This window comes from Sus scrofa, chromosome 14, assembly GCF_054392235.1.
Source record: "Sus scrofa isolate SSC_HxYL_T2T_F1_AM1 chromosome 14, Sscrofa_HxYL_maternal_Yorkshire_Landrace_v2.0, whole genome shotgun sequence".
In the NCBI taxonomy this organism is placed as follows: Eukaryota; Metazoa; Chordata; class Mammalia; order Artiodactyla; family Suidae; genus Sus; species Sus scrofa.
Genome location: NC_139396.1, coordinates 59,809,128 through 59,823,942, shown reverse-complemented (window position 1 = coordinate 59,823,942; position 14,815 = coordinate 59,809,128). Strand labels below are relative to the sequence as shown.

The window sequence follows — 14,815 nt, the reverse complement described above, 5'->3', positions numbered from 1 at the left end:
CTTCCTTCCTTCCCATCTAGCTCATGAGAAAACATCCTTCCTTCTCTCCAGGGCTATCTGTAAGAAGGGTGAAAGAAAAGTATCTAGCACGTGTACCACCATTTCTTGTCTCTTCTCTGTGGCAGACATCACTAATCCATCACAGCATTCTCTTGAGCCAAGCAGAGTCATCAGCACGGCTCTCCAGGCAGCCTCTACCAATCAGCAAGGACAGCTGGATACCCTCAATCCATATAATGCCCAAAGTCTGGTCCAGCTCATGTCCCTGGTCTTGCTGAGCCTTTGGCCAGAGAGTTAGGTTGGGGGAGGGACCCCAGAGAGGGAATATTTTAGATCTCAGCAGCCCTACAATCTCTAACACCCTTTGAAAACCACAGAGCCCTGGGTTACAAAAGTCAGCCTTGCTCCTGAGATGAGGGTTGTGAATGGGCCACAGTGGTGGGGCCGTTTTTTAAGTTACCCATCAGCAAACTGGGGGACAGCCCCCAGGTGGCCCCCAGCCTCTCTCAATGTGCAGGCCCCTCGCGAGAACCCAGGGTAGCAGGGTTCCCACGATGCTGGAGCGTGGGAGCCACGCAGGCCCCCTTTTGATGTGGGATGCACTGTTTCCTCCGACTCAGCGAGAACATCCTCCTGCCCTGGACAGGAGACCGCTGCCCGCAGGCCTCCCGGAAGGGGGGCCGGCCTTCACTCTCTGCCCCATCCTCCTGGGCCCCCACCTGGCAAAGGGTCAGAGGAATCCTTCAGGCCTTGAAACCTGCTCTGACCAGAAGCCAGGCCTGGCTGTCCCAGGACAGGGGTGGGTCCCACTGCCTTGCCCACCCCCATATCAGATTCCGTTCCTCCTCTGCCCTCAATCCCCCATGGCTCCTACCTCTTTACCCTGAGATCCAGCCACCACCTATCCCTCTTGAACTCTGTTTACCCCGTGCTCACCCTCACATACTCCACCCCAGCCTCCCTGGTCTCCCTGCCGTTCTGTAAACATACCAGGCACATCCTCACCCCAGGGCCTTTGTACTGCCAATTCCCCAGATAGCCTCATGCTCTGCTCCCTCACTTAACACAGGTTTCTGCTCAAATGTCACCCTATTAGAGACCTTCCCTGCCATTTTACTCTGGAGAAGCCTCTGCCTTGGCCCTTCCCTTATTTAGTTTTTTGATCAAAGCACTAATCACAACTTGATATCAAAGTCTTTGGGGAGTTCCCTGGTGGCTTAGCGGGTTAAGGATCAGTGTTGTTGCCACTGTGGCTTGAGTCACTGCCGCGGCAGGGGTTTGATTCCTGGCCCTGGAATGTCTGCGTGCCATGGGCGTGGCCAAAAACAAATGTCTTTGGCATGCCCAGGCCTTCCCTGCGTCTGAGACCTCATCTCCTACCCCCTCCACCTCTCTACTCTGCACATCTCTGCTGTGGCTCTAAATGCCGAGCCTTTTCAAGGCCTTTGTACTCGCTGTGCCCCCCCCCCCACCCACCGCCAGAAGGCTTTTTCCTGAGGTCTGCAGCAACGCTGCCTCATCAGAGAGATCTGCCTTCCCACCTCCCATCAACACCAGTCATGGCTTATAGTAGATGTTCAAGAAACGTGTTGCATGGAGGAAGGAAGGAAGAGTGGATTTTGTGGGAACCTTCCCAGCCAATGACTCCCACACGTGGGCTTGGGCACAGCCCCCACCCCCATGCATTTTTTTTTGCCCACACCAGAAGTGAGCCTTGCAGCTGACACCCCAAAGAAGACCCTCTGCTGCCTCTGGCCCCTCAGAGACTCTCTGCCAACATTCATCCTAAAGTGGGCACAGCAAGTGGGCATCTGGGGCAACAGCCCAAGCAAGCTTTCTCTAGGAAATTCCCAGAAACGCTCCACATCCAACTCAAGGCAGAGATTCCTCGGCAAGTTGGGGAACCCAAACATTTCCTGGAAACTGTCCCACTGAACGTGCCACACGGAGACGGGCCAAGATCCATAATTCCAAAAGCTCTCTATGTCCCAGGCTGTTCTAAAGCCTCCTTCCCTCAGCCTAACGAGTCTCTGACATCCCATCCCACAGAGAGAGAATCCGAGGTGCAGAAAGCGAAGTAACCTGTTAGTAAGCGGTAGAGCCCACCCCTGAGCCCAGGATGTCAGACTCCTGAGCCTGTGCTCTTAGCCACGCGACCCCAAACCAAGTTTGTGACTCAGAGACTGAGACAGGAGGCTGTGTCTGAGAAAAAAATCTCCCCCGGATGAGTCTGGGAAAGAAGAATGGGGTGTTTGGCCCCCTTCTCTTTCCTTTGCCAAAGAAGAGCAAATGGAGATGCCCTGTACCTGCTCTGGCTGGGAGGCAACGTTCAAAGGCAGGATGAGATAACGTGGGGAGATTTTCCAGGTTGCTGTTCCTCACACCATTCCCTGCCCTTTCCTGTCTGGGTATCTTTGCCACACTGTTCCCTCTGCCTGTCCCTACTGTCTATTCCCAACTCACATCTTTGCTTTGAAGACAGGTTCAAAGGTCTGTCTTCCTGACCTCTCCATGAGGCTTTTTCTGATCCACCTCAAGCAAAGACATAACCACGCCTTCTTTTAATTCCCAGGGGACAGTGTTTATCTATTTTTGAGGACACAGACATTTCCTGTCTTTCCTTTGCTTTCTAGTTGTGTAGTTCCACTCCTATCTCTTTCACCAGACTGTGAGCTTCTGGAAATGTGTCTGTGCCAGCTCTGTGACTCCAGGATTGAGGATGGAACTTGGTGCAAGTGGGTTCTCAGTTAAGTACTGAATAGAGGAATTGAGCCAAATGTGAAATTGGTCTATAGCTCTCTGGTCTCTTCAAAGGGGGTCTGGTGTCCTTAGAACTGGTAGTTCTCATACCAAATGTGCTCCCCAGAGACAAAGCTGGAGCAGGGATGGCAAATACATGACACATGTACTATTACTGCCTATGTAGCACCCACAGCAGGCATCACCAATCAATCCCAGCACTCCTTTCCACTAAGCTAAAATGCAACTTGAGAATCCTCCTTAAGAGCACTCCAGGAAGTCACTTCCATGCAAACAGAGATGGCACACAAACCGAAGTCTGTTTGTCACTTATCTTGCAGAGGATGGCACTGAGGCCCCGAGAGAGGATTTCACTAAGGTCACCCAGCTGGTTGGGGATCCTGGAGTTTCTGAGTCAGAGGCCAGGGCTGAGCCCACCAGGCTGATCTGTGGAGTCATCTGGAGCTGAGCCAGCCTCCTGAGCCCTCTGTGCCCAAGAAATGGACCCTGGAGCTGGCTCAGGGGTCAGCCTGGGAGGGCTGCATCAGGGGCTGCACAAGTGGAGACTTTTGCCTGCTCCGGCCACTCCTCTTTGTCCCAGGCAACAAGGGGGGTCAGGACCCCAGGGACACAGGAAGCCACACTGACACCCCCTTTAGGGCAGCTGAGTTTCCATCTGTCTACCTAGGCAGGCCTTCCTGGCCTCCTGGCCTCTCCCTCCCCTCCATGTCCCTAGCAGTCCCTAGACATGTCATATTCAGGTCCCCTGACTGGCCTCAGGCAGCCTCTGGACACCTGGCACTTACCCATGGCCTCTTGGGGAATCTCAGAAGGCTCAGGCCTCCATCATTTGGGTCCAAATGGGTGACAAGGGGGCAGAAGCGAGAGTGCCATGTCACAGAGAGAAGGAAGTTGAACAGTACTTGGGGTTCCCCCATTCCCTGGGCCTGTTCCTGTCACCTGTCCCCATCCAGGACCCACTCCTCCTGTTCCTGACCCTCTGACTCCCACACAGTCCTGGGGCCAACCAGATCCCCGCCCCCACCCCCACTGCAGAGCCCCAGGGCTGAGACCATCACAGCGAGCTCCAGGGGGACAGGGTGCCCCATGGGTCCAGCCGAAGCCACAAACCATCAGCCATCAACGGCTGCCACCCGGGGGCCTTGCTCACTTCCCCTTTCCTTGCTCCAGCACCCCCTGGGCCACCTGGACAAGCCACTAAGCTTCTATGGGCCTCAGTTCCCCTCAGTCAGGTGGGACCTATCACCCCGGCTGACCCCATCTACTTCTAGGGATTCAAGGGTACAGAAGTCCCCTAGAGAGAGATTTTGAGAGGTGGCTGTTATTTAGGGCCCAGGTCTATCCAGAGGCCTGGGCGCTCCATGCCTCCCTCCGCCACCCTCCTGGTTTCCCAGCTCAGTCACTGCTGGAGGGGCAGCCCAGGCAGGGCGGGGAGGGGGGGAAGGGAGGCCTGGCGGTTCCCACGGCCTGGGGCTGCCGTGTACAGACAGGAGTGTGTGGTTTGGCCTCCCAGGGAGCAGGGCAGGAAGTGCTTCAGGTCTGGGGGTTGGAAGGATGGGGGTGTTTGGTTTGACCTTGTGGTGAGGCACTGGGGGAGCCCAGCAAGGGAGGGGCGAGGCAGAGTTTCAGCCACTGCACTCCAGCCAGGCCAGGAAAAGGGGGGGAGGGGGGCAGGCCAGGGGCCCTGCGGGGACATGGTGAGGGCAAGACTTTTTATGTTGTGCCTTTCAGGACTTTGCTATTTTTGAAGCATTTAAATGTAATACCTATTAAAGAGCTGGAGGAACAAAAAGGGGGATTCTTTAAAACATAAACGTAAAATCACTGCAGGAAATAAAAAGAAGAAGGAAACCACCCAGTCACACCCACCACATCAAAGCCCACCTCTCCACCTATTCTCCAGACCCAGAGTGAACCTGTGACAACAAGGTCACACCCGTCCTTATCCAGCTCACAGGCCTGCTGGCTCCCAACCACGCACAACAAAGGCCAAAGTCCTCACCTCCAGGACTGGCCCCCATCTCATCTCTGTCCCCTGCTCTCCCCATGTTCCCTGGAGCCTCTCCAGCCACACTGGCCTCCTTGAACATACCAGGCCTGCTCCTGCCTCAGGGCCTTTGCACAAGCTGCTCCCACTGTCTGCAATGCTCTCCCCTCAGTTCTCCACAGGTTTTGCTTCTCAACCTCCTTCAGTCCTTGATCAAACGTTATACTCTCAGCGAGGCCATTTCTGACCTCATTATTCACTGCTACCACTCCCGACACTCCCTTCTTTCCTTGTTTTTCCTCTACCACAGACTTACTACTCTCTACCATATTCTAGAATTTACTTCTTTTGTTTATTCCTTATCTCTCACAAGAATGAGAGCTCCAGGGGGGCAGCAGTTGTCTTTTTTTTTTTTGTCTTTTTGCCTTTTCTAGGGCTGCTCCTGCGGCATATGGAGGTTCCCAGGCTAGGGGTCTAATCAGAGCTGTAGCCGCCAGCCTACGCCACAGCCACAGCCATATGGGATCCGAGCCTCGTCTGCGACCTACACCCTGCTCACGGCAACGCCGGATCCTTAACCCACATACAAGGCCAGGGATTGAACCCGCAACCTCATCGTTCCTAGTCGGATTCATTAACCACTGAGCCATGACAGGAACTCTAGCAATTGTTTGTTTTGTTCACTGCTGTATCTCCAGGGCCCCAAACAGTGCCTGGTAGAGAGTCGTTGCTCAATGTATATAGATTAATTAAAAAACAAACATAGGCTATAAAGAATGTAAAAAGAAGCAGCAAACTGGGGAAAGATAGTTAAAGGGTTAATACCCTATGCAGAAGGAGTGCTTGCAAATCAACGAGGAATCAATAAACAGCCCGAGAGATGGATAAACAATAGAAATAAACAAGTGACTGGGAAAGGAAGGAACCACTGATGGCCAGGAAACAGGAAGGGGTTCTCCAGCTAAGACTCGGAGGTCTGAGAACTCACCTGGCATCTCTATGGCCCTGATGAGGTTGGCAACCTGGTACTAGTCTGCCAGGGATGTGCAGGGAGGGGTGGGAACAAGCCCCCTCTCCCACCTCTGCGGGCAGATGTGTATGGGTGTAGACTTGAAAGTGCAGGCACTTTGATATCTGGCCCCGTGTTGGCCTTGGTTGCCAGCTCCACTTCATAGATGCAAAAACTGAAGACCAGAGAGGGCAAGGAACTCCACTGGAATCACACAGGGAGAGGAGACGTGGAAGCTGGGCCCAAATTCAGCCTCTGTGGGTCCATCCACTCCCTGGACTCCCCAGCACCTTGTGGAATCAGAACCAGGTCTGTGGAAGCCTCGCCCTAAACTTGGAGGTGGGCAGACAGGGCAGTGGCACACCCTAATATCCTGGCCAACTGGGGTTTTTGAATCAAAGCCCCGGTGGTGTGAGCTTGGGTAAGGGCCAGGCTTTCACAACCTCAGTTTCTTTCTTTCTTTTTTTTTTTTTTATTTTTTATTTTTTGTCTTTTTGCCATTTCTTGGGCCGCTCCTGCGGCATATGGAGGTTCCCAGGCTAGGGGTCAAATTGTAGCTGTAGCCACCGGCCTACACCACAGCCACAGCAATGTGGGATCTGAGCTGTGTCTGCAACCTACACCACAGCTCACGGCAACGCCAGATCCTTAACCCACTGAGCAAGGCCAGGGATCGAACCCGCAACCTCATGGTTCCTAGTCAGATTTGTTAACCACTGAGCCACGATGGGAACTCCGCAGAACCTCAGTTTCTTCATCTGAAAAATGGGAATAATAGGACCTGCCACCTTGTATTTCCGTGCGCATCAAGGGGTGATGTGTGTAAAAGCCATGAGAATGGGGCCTGGGACACTGTGGGCGCTCAGTGAATGGAAATAGTTGTCCCCTCCCTCTCCCCTCCACCACGTGGGGTGGAAACTCTGAGTCTGCCCCACAGCTGTGTTCCAAAGTGCTGGATGCTGCCCTCTCAGGAGACAGGGCGGATCTTCCCCACCCCTGTGTGTCTGTCCCCCAGGCCCCAGCTGCCAGCTGGCTTTCCACCTCATCGTTGTCACAAGGGGAGTGGAAAAAAACCCTGGCCAGGGGGCACTCAGGCTCCACCTGCTGTGTGCCCTGGGGGCAAGTCAGTGCCCCTGTCTGGGCCTCTGTCCTGAGATGAGGGTGGGAGGTGAGCAGGATGACAAAGAACGAGGTCCTCCTAGTCACCCCTCCCTGGCGCACCAATCATGTATGTTGAGTTTAAAGGCATGCTGAGCGGCACGAGTGAACAGGGTGATTTTAGCTCTGGCGGATAGGAAACCGAAGTGAGGGTGGGGACACTGTGGGCCTCTCTCTGCAGGGGAGAGGGAGAGTGGAGAGACGGGAGCAGGGGAGGGAGAGAGTTGCTGAGAGAGAAAGAAGAAGGCAGGAGGGTAGGAGTGAGAGATGGACAGACAGAAACATGGAAACACAGTCACAGGGAGGCAGAGAGAGACAGAGAGGCTGAGATGCAGGAAGCTGTGACAGAAGAGTCACAGGGACACTGCTCTGGCTTGAAATGTGTCCCCCTGCACAGAACTCAAGTGTTGGAGTTCTAACCTCCCCCCTCCCCCACGTCAAGCCCCCAGACACTTTGAAGACAGGATCTTTGCAGAGATGATCAAGTTATAAACGAGGTCATGGTGGGGGAGCTAATCAGTACGGCTGGTGTCCTTGTAGAGAGGAAATTTGGACCCAGAGGTACAGAGGGTGGATGATGTGAAGACACTGGCAGAAGGTGCCCACCCGTAAGCCAAGGAGAGGCCTCACAAGAAATCTGCCCTGCCCACACCTTGATCTTGGACTTCCAGCCTGCAGAGCTATGAGACCATAAATTTCTGTTCGGGCCGCCCCTGCAGCCTTGTGGCACTTAGTTATGGCAGCCCAGGTACACTGCCAGACATGAACACAGAGGCAGAGAGACAGTGGGAAGGGCCACGGGGGGACTCTGATGTGGGTATATTGGGACCAGGGTGAAGGTGAGGGCCCTGGCTGCCTAACTCTTCAGAGACCCCATCCCTTTTCTCTCATAGGCTGCACCGGGGCCTCGGTTGCCTTGGCAATGGGAAGCTTCAGTCTGGAGGACCAGGGTCAGCCATCCCCATGCCTCCCTCCTCCCACTCCCCTCACTCAGCAGCAGATGCCATGTGTCCTGTGCCCACCCCCCATTCTGGTTAAATTTTTTTTTTTTTTTTTTTTTTTTTTTGCTTTTTTAGGGCCACAAGTGTGGCATATGGAAGTTCCCAGGCTAGGAGTCCAATCAGAGCTACAGCCACAGCAATGTGCGATCCCAGCCGTGTCTGTGACCTATACCACAGCTCACGGCAATGCCAGATCCTTAACCCACTGAGTGAGGCCAGGGATTAAACCTGTGTCCTTATGGATAATAGTCGGGTTCATTACTGCTAAGCCATTACAGGAACTCCCCCTTGCCAACTCTGAACCAGGGGTATTTTTACCTGGAGTTCCTTGGAGATGGGGGCTGCTGGGGGGGTGGGGGTTGGCACATGCTTGTCTGGCTAGGGAGGGTCTGTTAGAAGGGCAGGGGTGAGACTGGGCAGGGTCTGCACGGCTGGGGAGGTTCAAGGGAGGCCTGTCAGTCACCCATGTCCCTGTTCCAGGCCAATGTCTGGTCTTGGAGAGGGTAAGAAAGAGCTCCCAGGCAGCGGAGGGGGAGTGGCATTGACTGGGGAGGGAACACATGGCTGGGGAACACAGGGTTCGGCAGGTCAGAGAAGGACATGTTGTATGATTGGCACCCCCAGGGATAACTCATTCTTCTTCCCGCGACCCTCTTGAGCTCAAGCACACTCTATAGCTCCCTATTGCTGGCGGCACCAAGCCAGGCTCCCCTCAGGCTCTGCAATCTGGCTTGGGACCCCCAACATGGAAAAAATCTCCCCTCCTACTCGTGCCACCAGGGAACCTCCATCCCTTCGTGGTCTCCGGAACTTGCTGGATTCATGCTCACCCCCACCCCTTTGCACTACAGCCTGGGATGTTCTTTCCTGTTCGCTCTGACACCTCCTACTCCAGCCCTCCTCACACCTCTAGCCCTTCCCTGTGCCATGTCCTTCAGGCTCCAATGAAGTGGCACATGCTGTTCCCTCTGCCTGGAACAGCCTTTCTCCGGGTCTGCTATCTACCTCCTCATCCGGGTCTGCCCAGACCACCCATTCCCTCTCAACCTTGCCACCCTGTCCCACCACCTGGCCAGCACTTCACTCTCTAGCAATTGCGTTCACTTCCAATTGCGTTCTCTAGCAATTGCTGTAGGCTGGCAGTTTGGATCCTGTCTGGTCCGGCTGTGTGCACATGCTCCCACGGTACATATTTGGAGAATTGATACTAAGCAATAAAAACTGAGTAATTCTCAGCTTGCCCTTATAACAGTGGCTTTTAAGAATTTCATCAGCGACCATTTCACCTGCCAACCCATTAAACACATATAGATATCATGCAAAAGGTTCATGGAACAATTCTTACTGTTACTATTTATAACACATGACAACTTTTTCTTTTCTTTCTTTCTTTTTTTTTTTAATGCCACACCTGCAGCATATGGAAGTTTCCAGGCTAGGCGTCGAATCTGAACTGCAGAAGCCATCCTCACCACAGGCACTGCAACACCAGATCCTAGTCGCATCTGTGACCTACACTGCAGCTTGCAGCAATGCCAGATCCTTAACCCAATGAGCGAGGATGGGGATTGAACCTGCATCCTCAAGGATACTAGTCAGGTTCTTAACCCACTGAGCCATAATGGGAACTCTTGACACATGCCAACTTATTCTATTCTATTCTAGCCTGTCCTATTCTATTCCATTTTGTTCCCTTCATTCCATTCCCAGAAAATTCTGGTTATAACCTTCTGGTTTCATAATCAGCTAGCGAATTACAGCAATACAGCTCTGGAGAGAAGGTCTTCAAATTCTTACTGCAAAGGACCCTGGGACTTTCCTGCTTCTGCCCCCTCCCGCCTCTAGTCCAGCTTGCAGCTGCACGCTTCGTGTCACTCTGGGGCCCTCGAGCCTTCTCTCTTTCCATAGGGGAGCCATTGCCAGGCTGCTGTCTACAAGGAGCCATTGTGAATATCTGTCCATGATTCCCAGGTGGGTGAGTCCTTCCTGCAACAAAACCGGAGGCTTTCCCCGCCCTCCTCATGTCTCCTCTCTGTGGACACTGGTTTGGGGTGGGGGGAGGAAGACCTGGAGGGGAAGGGGAAGGGGAAGGGGAAGGGAGGGTGAGGCAGGCAAGTGGCAGCTGCCTGCAGTCCTTTCCCACGGAAAATAACAGCTCCCCTGCCCCCAGACCAATCCTCCTCTAGGATAATAACAGTAACCCTGACTGCCACTGCAGGACGTTCGTCTTGTAGGTGCTATGTTCAGGCACACAGATCCCATTTGACAGATGATGCAACTGAGGCTCAGTGAAGGGGAGGGACTTGCCCCAGATCTCACTGCTCAGGAGTGGCAGCTGAGAGGGGATCTGAATCCAAGTAGTCAGACTTTCAAAGTTTGAGAGGGAAGATAGGGCAGCCTCATTCAGGGTCCCTTCCTTTTCCCAGACTTCAGTTTTGTTTTGTTTTCTTTCTTTCTCTTTCTCTCTCTCTCCCTTCCTTCCTTCTTTCCTTCCTCCCCCCCGCCCCCCCCCCACTTTCTTTTTGTTTTCTGTCTGTTTAGGGCTGCACCCAGGGCATGGAAGTTCCCAGGCAGGCTAGGGGTCAAATCAGAGATGCAGCTGCTGGCCGCTACCACAGCCACGGCAACACCAGATCTGAGCTGTGTCTGCGACTTACACCACAGCTCAAGGCAACGCCGGATCCTTAACCCAATGAGTGAGGCCAAGGATTGAACCGGAATCCTCATGGATACTAGTGGGGTTCACAATCACTGAGCCACAATGGGAACTCTGAGGCCTCTATTGGTGAGAGGAGAGAATTGGATGTGGTGAACTTACAGCTCGTCTCTATACTTGACCTTTGCTGAGCTCAGATCAGCAAGGTCACTCTCTTGGGCCATGCCAGAGGGACAGGAGCAGAGTTGACTTTTGGGATCTTTTGCCTCCTTTTGGGCACCACAACCCACACCCCACCTGCTCTTTTCCCTTTTGATTTGTCTCAAGGTCAAGGTCTTTGCTCCTCCCTCTGCCTCCCACTCCTTCAGGGCCTGGTACTCGGCTGAGATCAATTGAATCTGGGCTCCAGGGTGGGCAGCTGACAGGCTCAGTAGGTCCCTATCCTGGGGCCTGCATGCCTCCATCCAGGAGTTTCCAAAGTTGGAATGACTGGGGTTCCTTTCCTCAGGGAAATCCTGCTGGGAATGCCAGTTCATAAAAGAGATTCCCCAAAGGGCTGCTCTCATCAAAATGAGAGCAGAGAGGCTGGCCCCTTGTGTGCCTGACTTTTTAGCCACCACCCTCTCCTGCCACTATCAGGTCACGCCAAGAGTCCCTGAAGCCCAGCTTGAAAATTAGAGTATTGGCCCCAAGTAATTAATGATGATCTTTCAGGTGAGGAAGTATTTTGGATAAGGGGCTAATGCTTGCTTGAGCCTCTACAAAAGATGGGTATGGCCTGGGGCTGGGGTGGAAACCCTCTAACAATTCTAAGGCAACACCTCACAGACTCCTAGAATCCTACAGATCTGAATTTCAATCCCTACTCTCCACCTGGCTGGTCCTCTCCCAGCCTCAGCCTCCCCACGGTAATAGGGGCATGGTGGTATCTGGGGGAGAGGTAACAAATGAGTTGATGCAGATCAAGGGTTTAGTAAATAATAAACATGGAGTTCCCCTTGTGGGCTCAGCAGAAGCCAACAAACTAGTATCTATGAGGATGACGATTTGATCCCTGCCGCCCCCCTCCCCCGACCCGCCTCGGCCCCCAGTGGGTTAAGGATACTGCGTTGCTGTGAGCTGTGGTGTGGGTCGCAGGCGCGACTCAGATCCCTCGTTGCTGTGGCTGTGGCGCAGGCCGTCGACTACAGCTCCGAATAGACCCTTAGCCTGGGAACCTCCACATGCCACGAATGCAACCCTAAAATAAAATAAAATAAACACGGACTATACGCCACTGCAGTTGATCTTGGATATGTTATTAACTCTCCCCCTGCTTGTTTCCGCTTCTGTGCAGTGGGGATGATGATGCTCCCCACCTCACAGGGTCCTTACACGCCTGGAGATAAGTGAGCATTAAGGTGCTAAGTTAATGTTGGCACAAAGTGAGTACTTAATAGACGCTAGATATTACTTATGATTATTATAATTATTGTAATTCCTTCTTCCCAGCCCCGGTGGGCAGCCACCCCAGCGCCCAGGGCCCGGCTTACCCCGGCGGGATGGAGGCGCGTGCGCTCACGCTGGTGGCGCGCTGGGGCCCCGGCCGGTTGAGGTTGTTCTGCCCCGGGGTGGGCGCGCCGCTGGGGGCGCTGGGGCTCCGCGGGGGCGCGCCCGGGGGCTGCGAGGGCTCGGCGGAGCCGGCAGTGGGCGCGGCCCAGAGTGCGGCGCCGGCGAAGGTTGCGCTGGGGCGCACGGCGAGCGTGCCCACCGGCCCTCCAGGCGGCGGCGGTGCCGGCGGCGGGGGCGCCGGGGGCGCCTTGCGGCGCTGCGAGGCCAGAATGGCGTTGGAAGCGGCGCGCGTGCTGTTGACCAGCAGGCACTGCTGGCACGAGCAGGGCTGGCCCGAGCTGGCGCCCACGGGCCACGACTGCGACTTGGGGATGGAGCCGACGGTGAGCGGGTAGGCGAGGTCCAGGCGGCGGCGCAGGCGGCGGCGCCGGCGCGTCTGGCGGTTCATCTGCGACATGCTGTTGAAGTAGATGAGGTAGCAGAAGCCGAGCGACGAGAGGTCGAGCCACGGGTGCTGCTTCTCGTAGGCGTTCTGGATGGTGATACAGATGTCCATGTCGTAGGCAGTCCACGCGCCGCCGTCGTTCTCCCACTCCCACACGATGCCCTTGCCAGGCGCCGACGACGGGTCGTAGAAATTGCGCCGCACGGGTCGCATGGTACCTGTGCTCACAAGGAGGGCGGGAGTCAGGACAGGAGGGCGGTTAACATCCGCGGCGAGTGCGGGACTGGGCGGGGCGGGGGGGTGGCGCACAGGATGGAGGGGCAAGGGACAACACAGAGGGTCAGCACAAACTGGAGGGTCAGTGCGAGCAGGGGCGAGGTTGAGGGCCAGAGTCTGAGCTGGGGAGAGAGGGTGGGAGGGGAAGGCAAGGTAGCGGGGTGTCAAGACAGCACCGAGGAGTTCCCCTTGTGGCCCAGTGGGAAACGAATCCGACTAGGAACCATGAGGTTGTGGGTTCAATCCCTGGCCTTGCTCAGTGGGTTAAAGATCTGGCATTGCCGTGAGCTGTGGTGTAGGTCACAGACGTGGCCTGGATCCTAGCTGGATCCATAGGCCAGTGGCTGTAGCTCCAATTCGATTGCTAGCCTGGGAACTTTCCCATGGGTGTGGCCCTAAAAAGCAAAAAAAAAGAGATGCCAATCAGCAAGGGGGGGCAGGGGGCTTCACAGGCCCTGAAGCAGTGGCAATCACAGGCCCTGGAGGAGGAAAAGGGCAAAGGGGACATGGGGGCTGTTCAAACAAGGAGGTGTAAGCAGAGTTAGCACCTGCGGAGCGCTGGCAGGGATCTACAGAGGCCAAGATCATGCAGACACTGATGGCCTGCAGTTCTTCTTTCCTTCATTCAGTAATTCACTCATTCAATAATTCCTTCATCAATCCATCCATTCCTTGATTACTTCAAGCACAAGTTCACTTATGCATTCAGTAGGTCTTTCATTAGTTCATTCATTTATTCACACATTCATGTATTCCTCAGTTCATTCATTCAGCGATTCTTTCACTAGCTCTTTCACCCATGCCTGCTATCCATCATTTGTACCTGCATTTATTCTCCCTCAGCTCCTTTATCCACAAGTTCAACCACTGCTTCCTTGACGACCATCCTGTGTAAAAATGTGCACCCTCCCCCAACATCTCCTTACCCCCTCTCCTTCCCTGCTCCGTTTTCTCCATCTGGTATACTTTATATTTTACATATTTATCTCGTTTTCTGGTCTGTCTCCTCCCACTAGGATGTCACCGCCACAAGGCAGGACTTTGTTTTATTCACTGCCATATCCCCAGCACTTGCCCACAGTAGGTGCTCACTAGTTGTTTGCTGATTGGGTGAATGAATTCATTAGTTCAAACATTGATCCAATTGGACTTCGGTTATTTTATTCTTTCATGCCTTTTGCTATCTTTGGATCAGTTCATTCCTTTATCCACTTATTAATTCCTTTTTTCATGCATCTGTTTATTTGTTCCTTCTTTTAACAAGCATGCAGCCTGTCTGCTTGGGGGGGGGGGGCGGCTTTGTGCTGAGCAGTCATTCGAAATTAAATAACTACATCATAACCACAGCCAGGTGGGTAGTCACTTGAAAAACAGGGGCTCCGAGGTTTTGCTCACAACCTCTGCTCCATGTGTCCCACCCCTAGATGCTTCCTGACAAGAAGGCTCCGTAGACACTGGCTTTAACAGAGAAGACCAAGGTCTAGGCTACAGGACTTCTCAGTGCCTTTAGCCTGTTCTGTTCCTTGGGACCAATATGGAGAGATTCTTTTCCAGAGTTCAGTTGGCACATTTGGAGGAAGGCTGCACTCTTGACTGTTCCTCAACTGTGGAGAAGTCCTTTAAGTCTCCCTAAGTCTTGGCGGCCCCATCTCTAAAATGTAGGTGATGGTAATCTGTGAGCCACCCCACCCCTCTCACCTGGGACTGCCGGGAGGACTCGGTGAGAAGAGCCACAGAGCCCAAGGTCTGGGTAGGGCCCCAGGGCTGGGAAGCAGATAGACCTCATTTCAAGTCCTGACTGCCTGACTTTCCAGCTCTGTGTCTGTGGTCGGGTGACTCAACACTCTAAGCCTCAGTTTTCTTATCTCTGAAATGGGCACAAGTGCACCTTCCTTATGAAATTGTTAAAAAGACCCAGCAAGACAAATTCTGTCTCTACTCTGATGATTCCAATATCGTCTCCTCTGAGGGC

At 53.9% G+C, this 14,815-nt stretch overlaps 1 protein-coding gene across 1 annotated transcript in view; it reads right to left on the bottom strand.

Annotated features, from left to right (window-relative positions):
* The window catches only part of DTX1 (deltex E3 ubiquitin ligase 1), a 43,757-nt gene that overhangs the window by 10,861 nt on the left and 18,081 nt on the right, over positions 1-14,815 (bottom strand). The window contains exon 3 of the mRNA XM_021072393.2: positions 12,104-12,785. Within this exon, the coding sequence (XP_020928052.2) occupies positions 12,104-12,785 (682 nt within the window). The remainder of the gene's footprint in view (positions 1-12,103; positions 12,786-14,815) is intronic.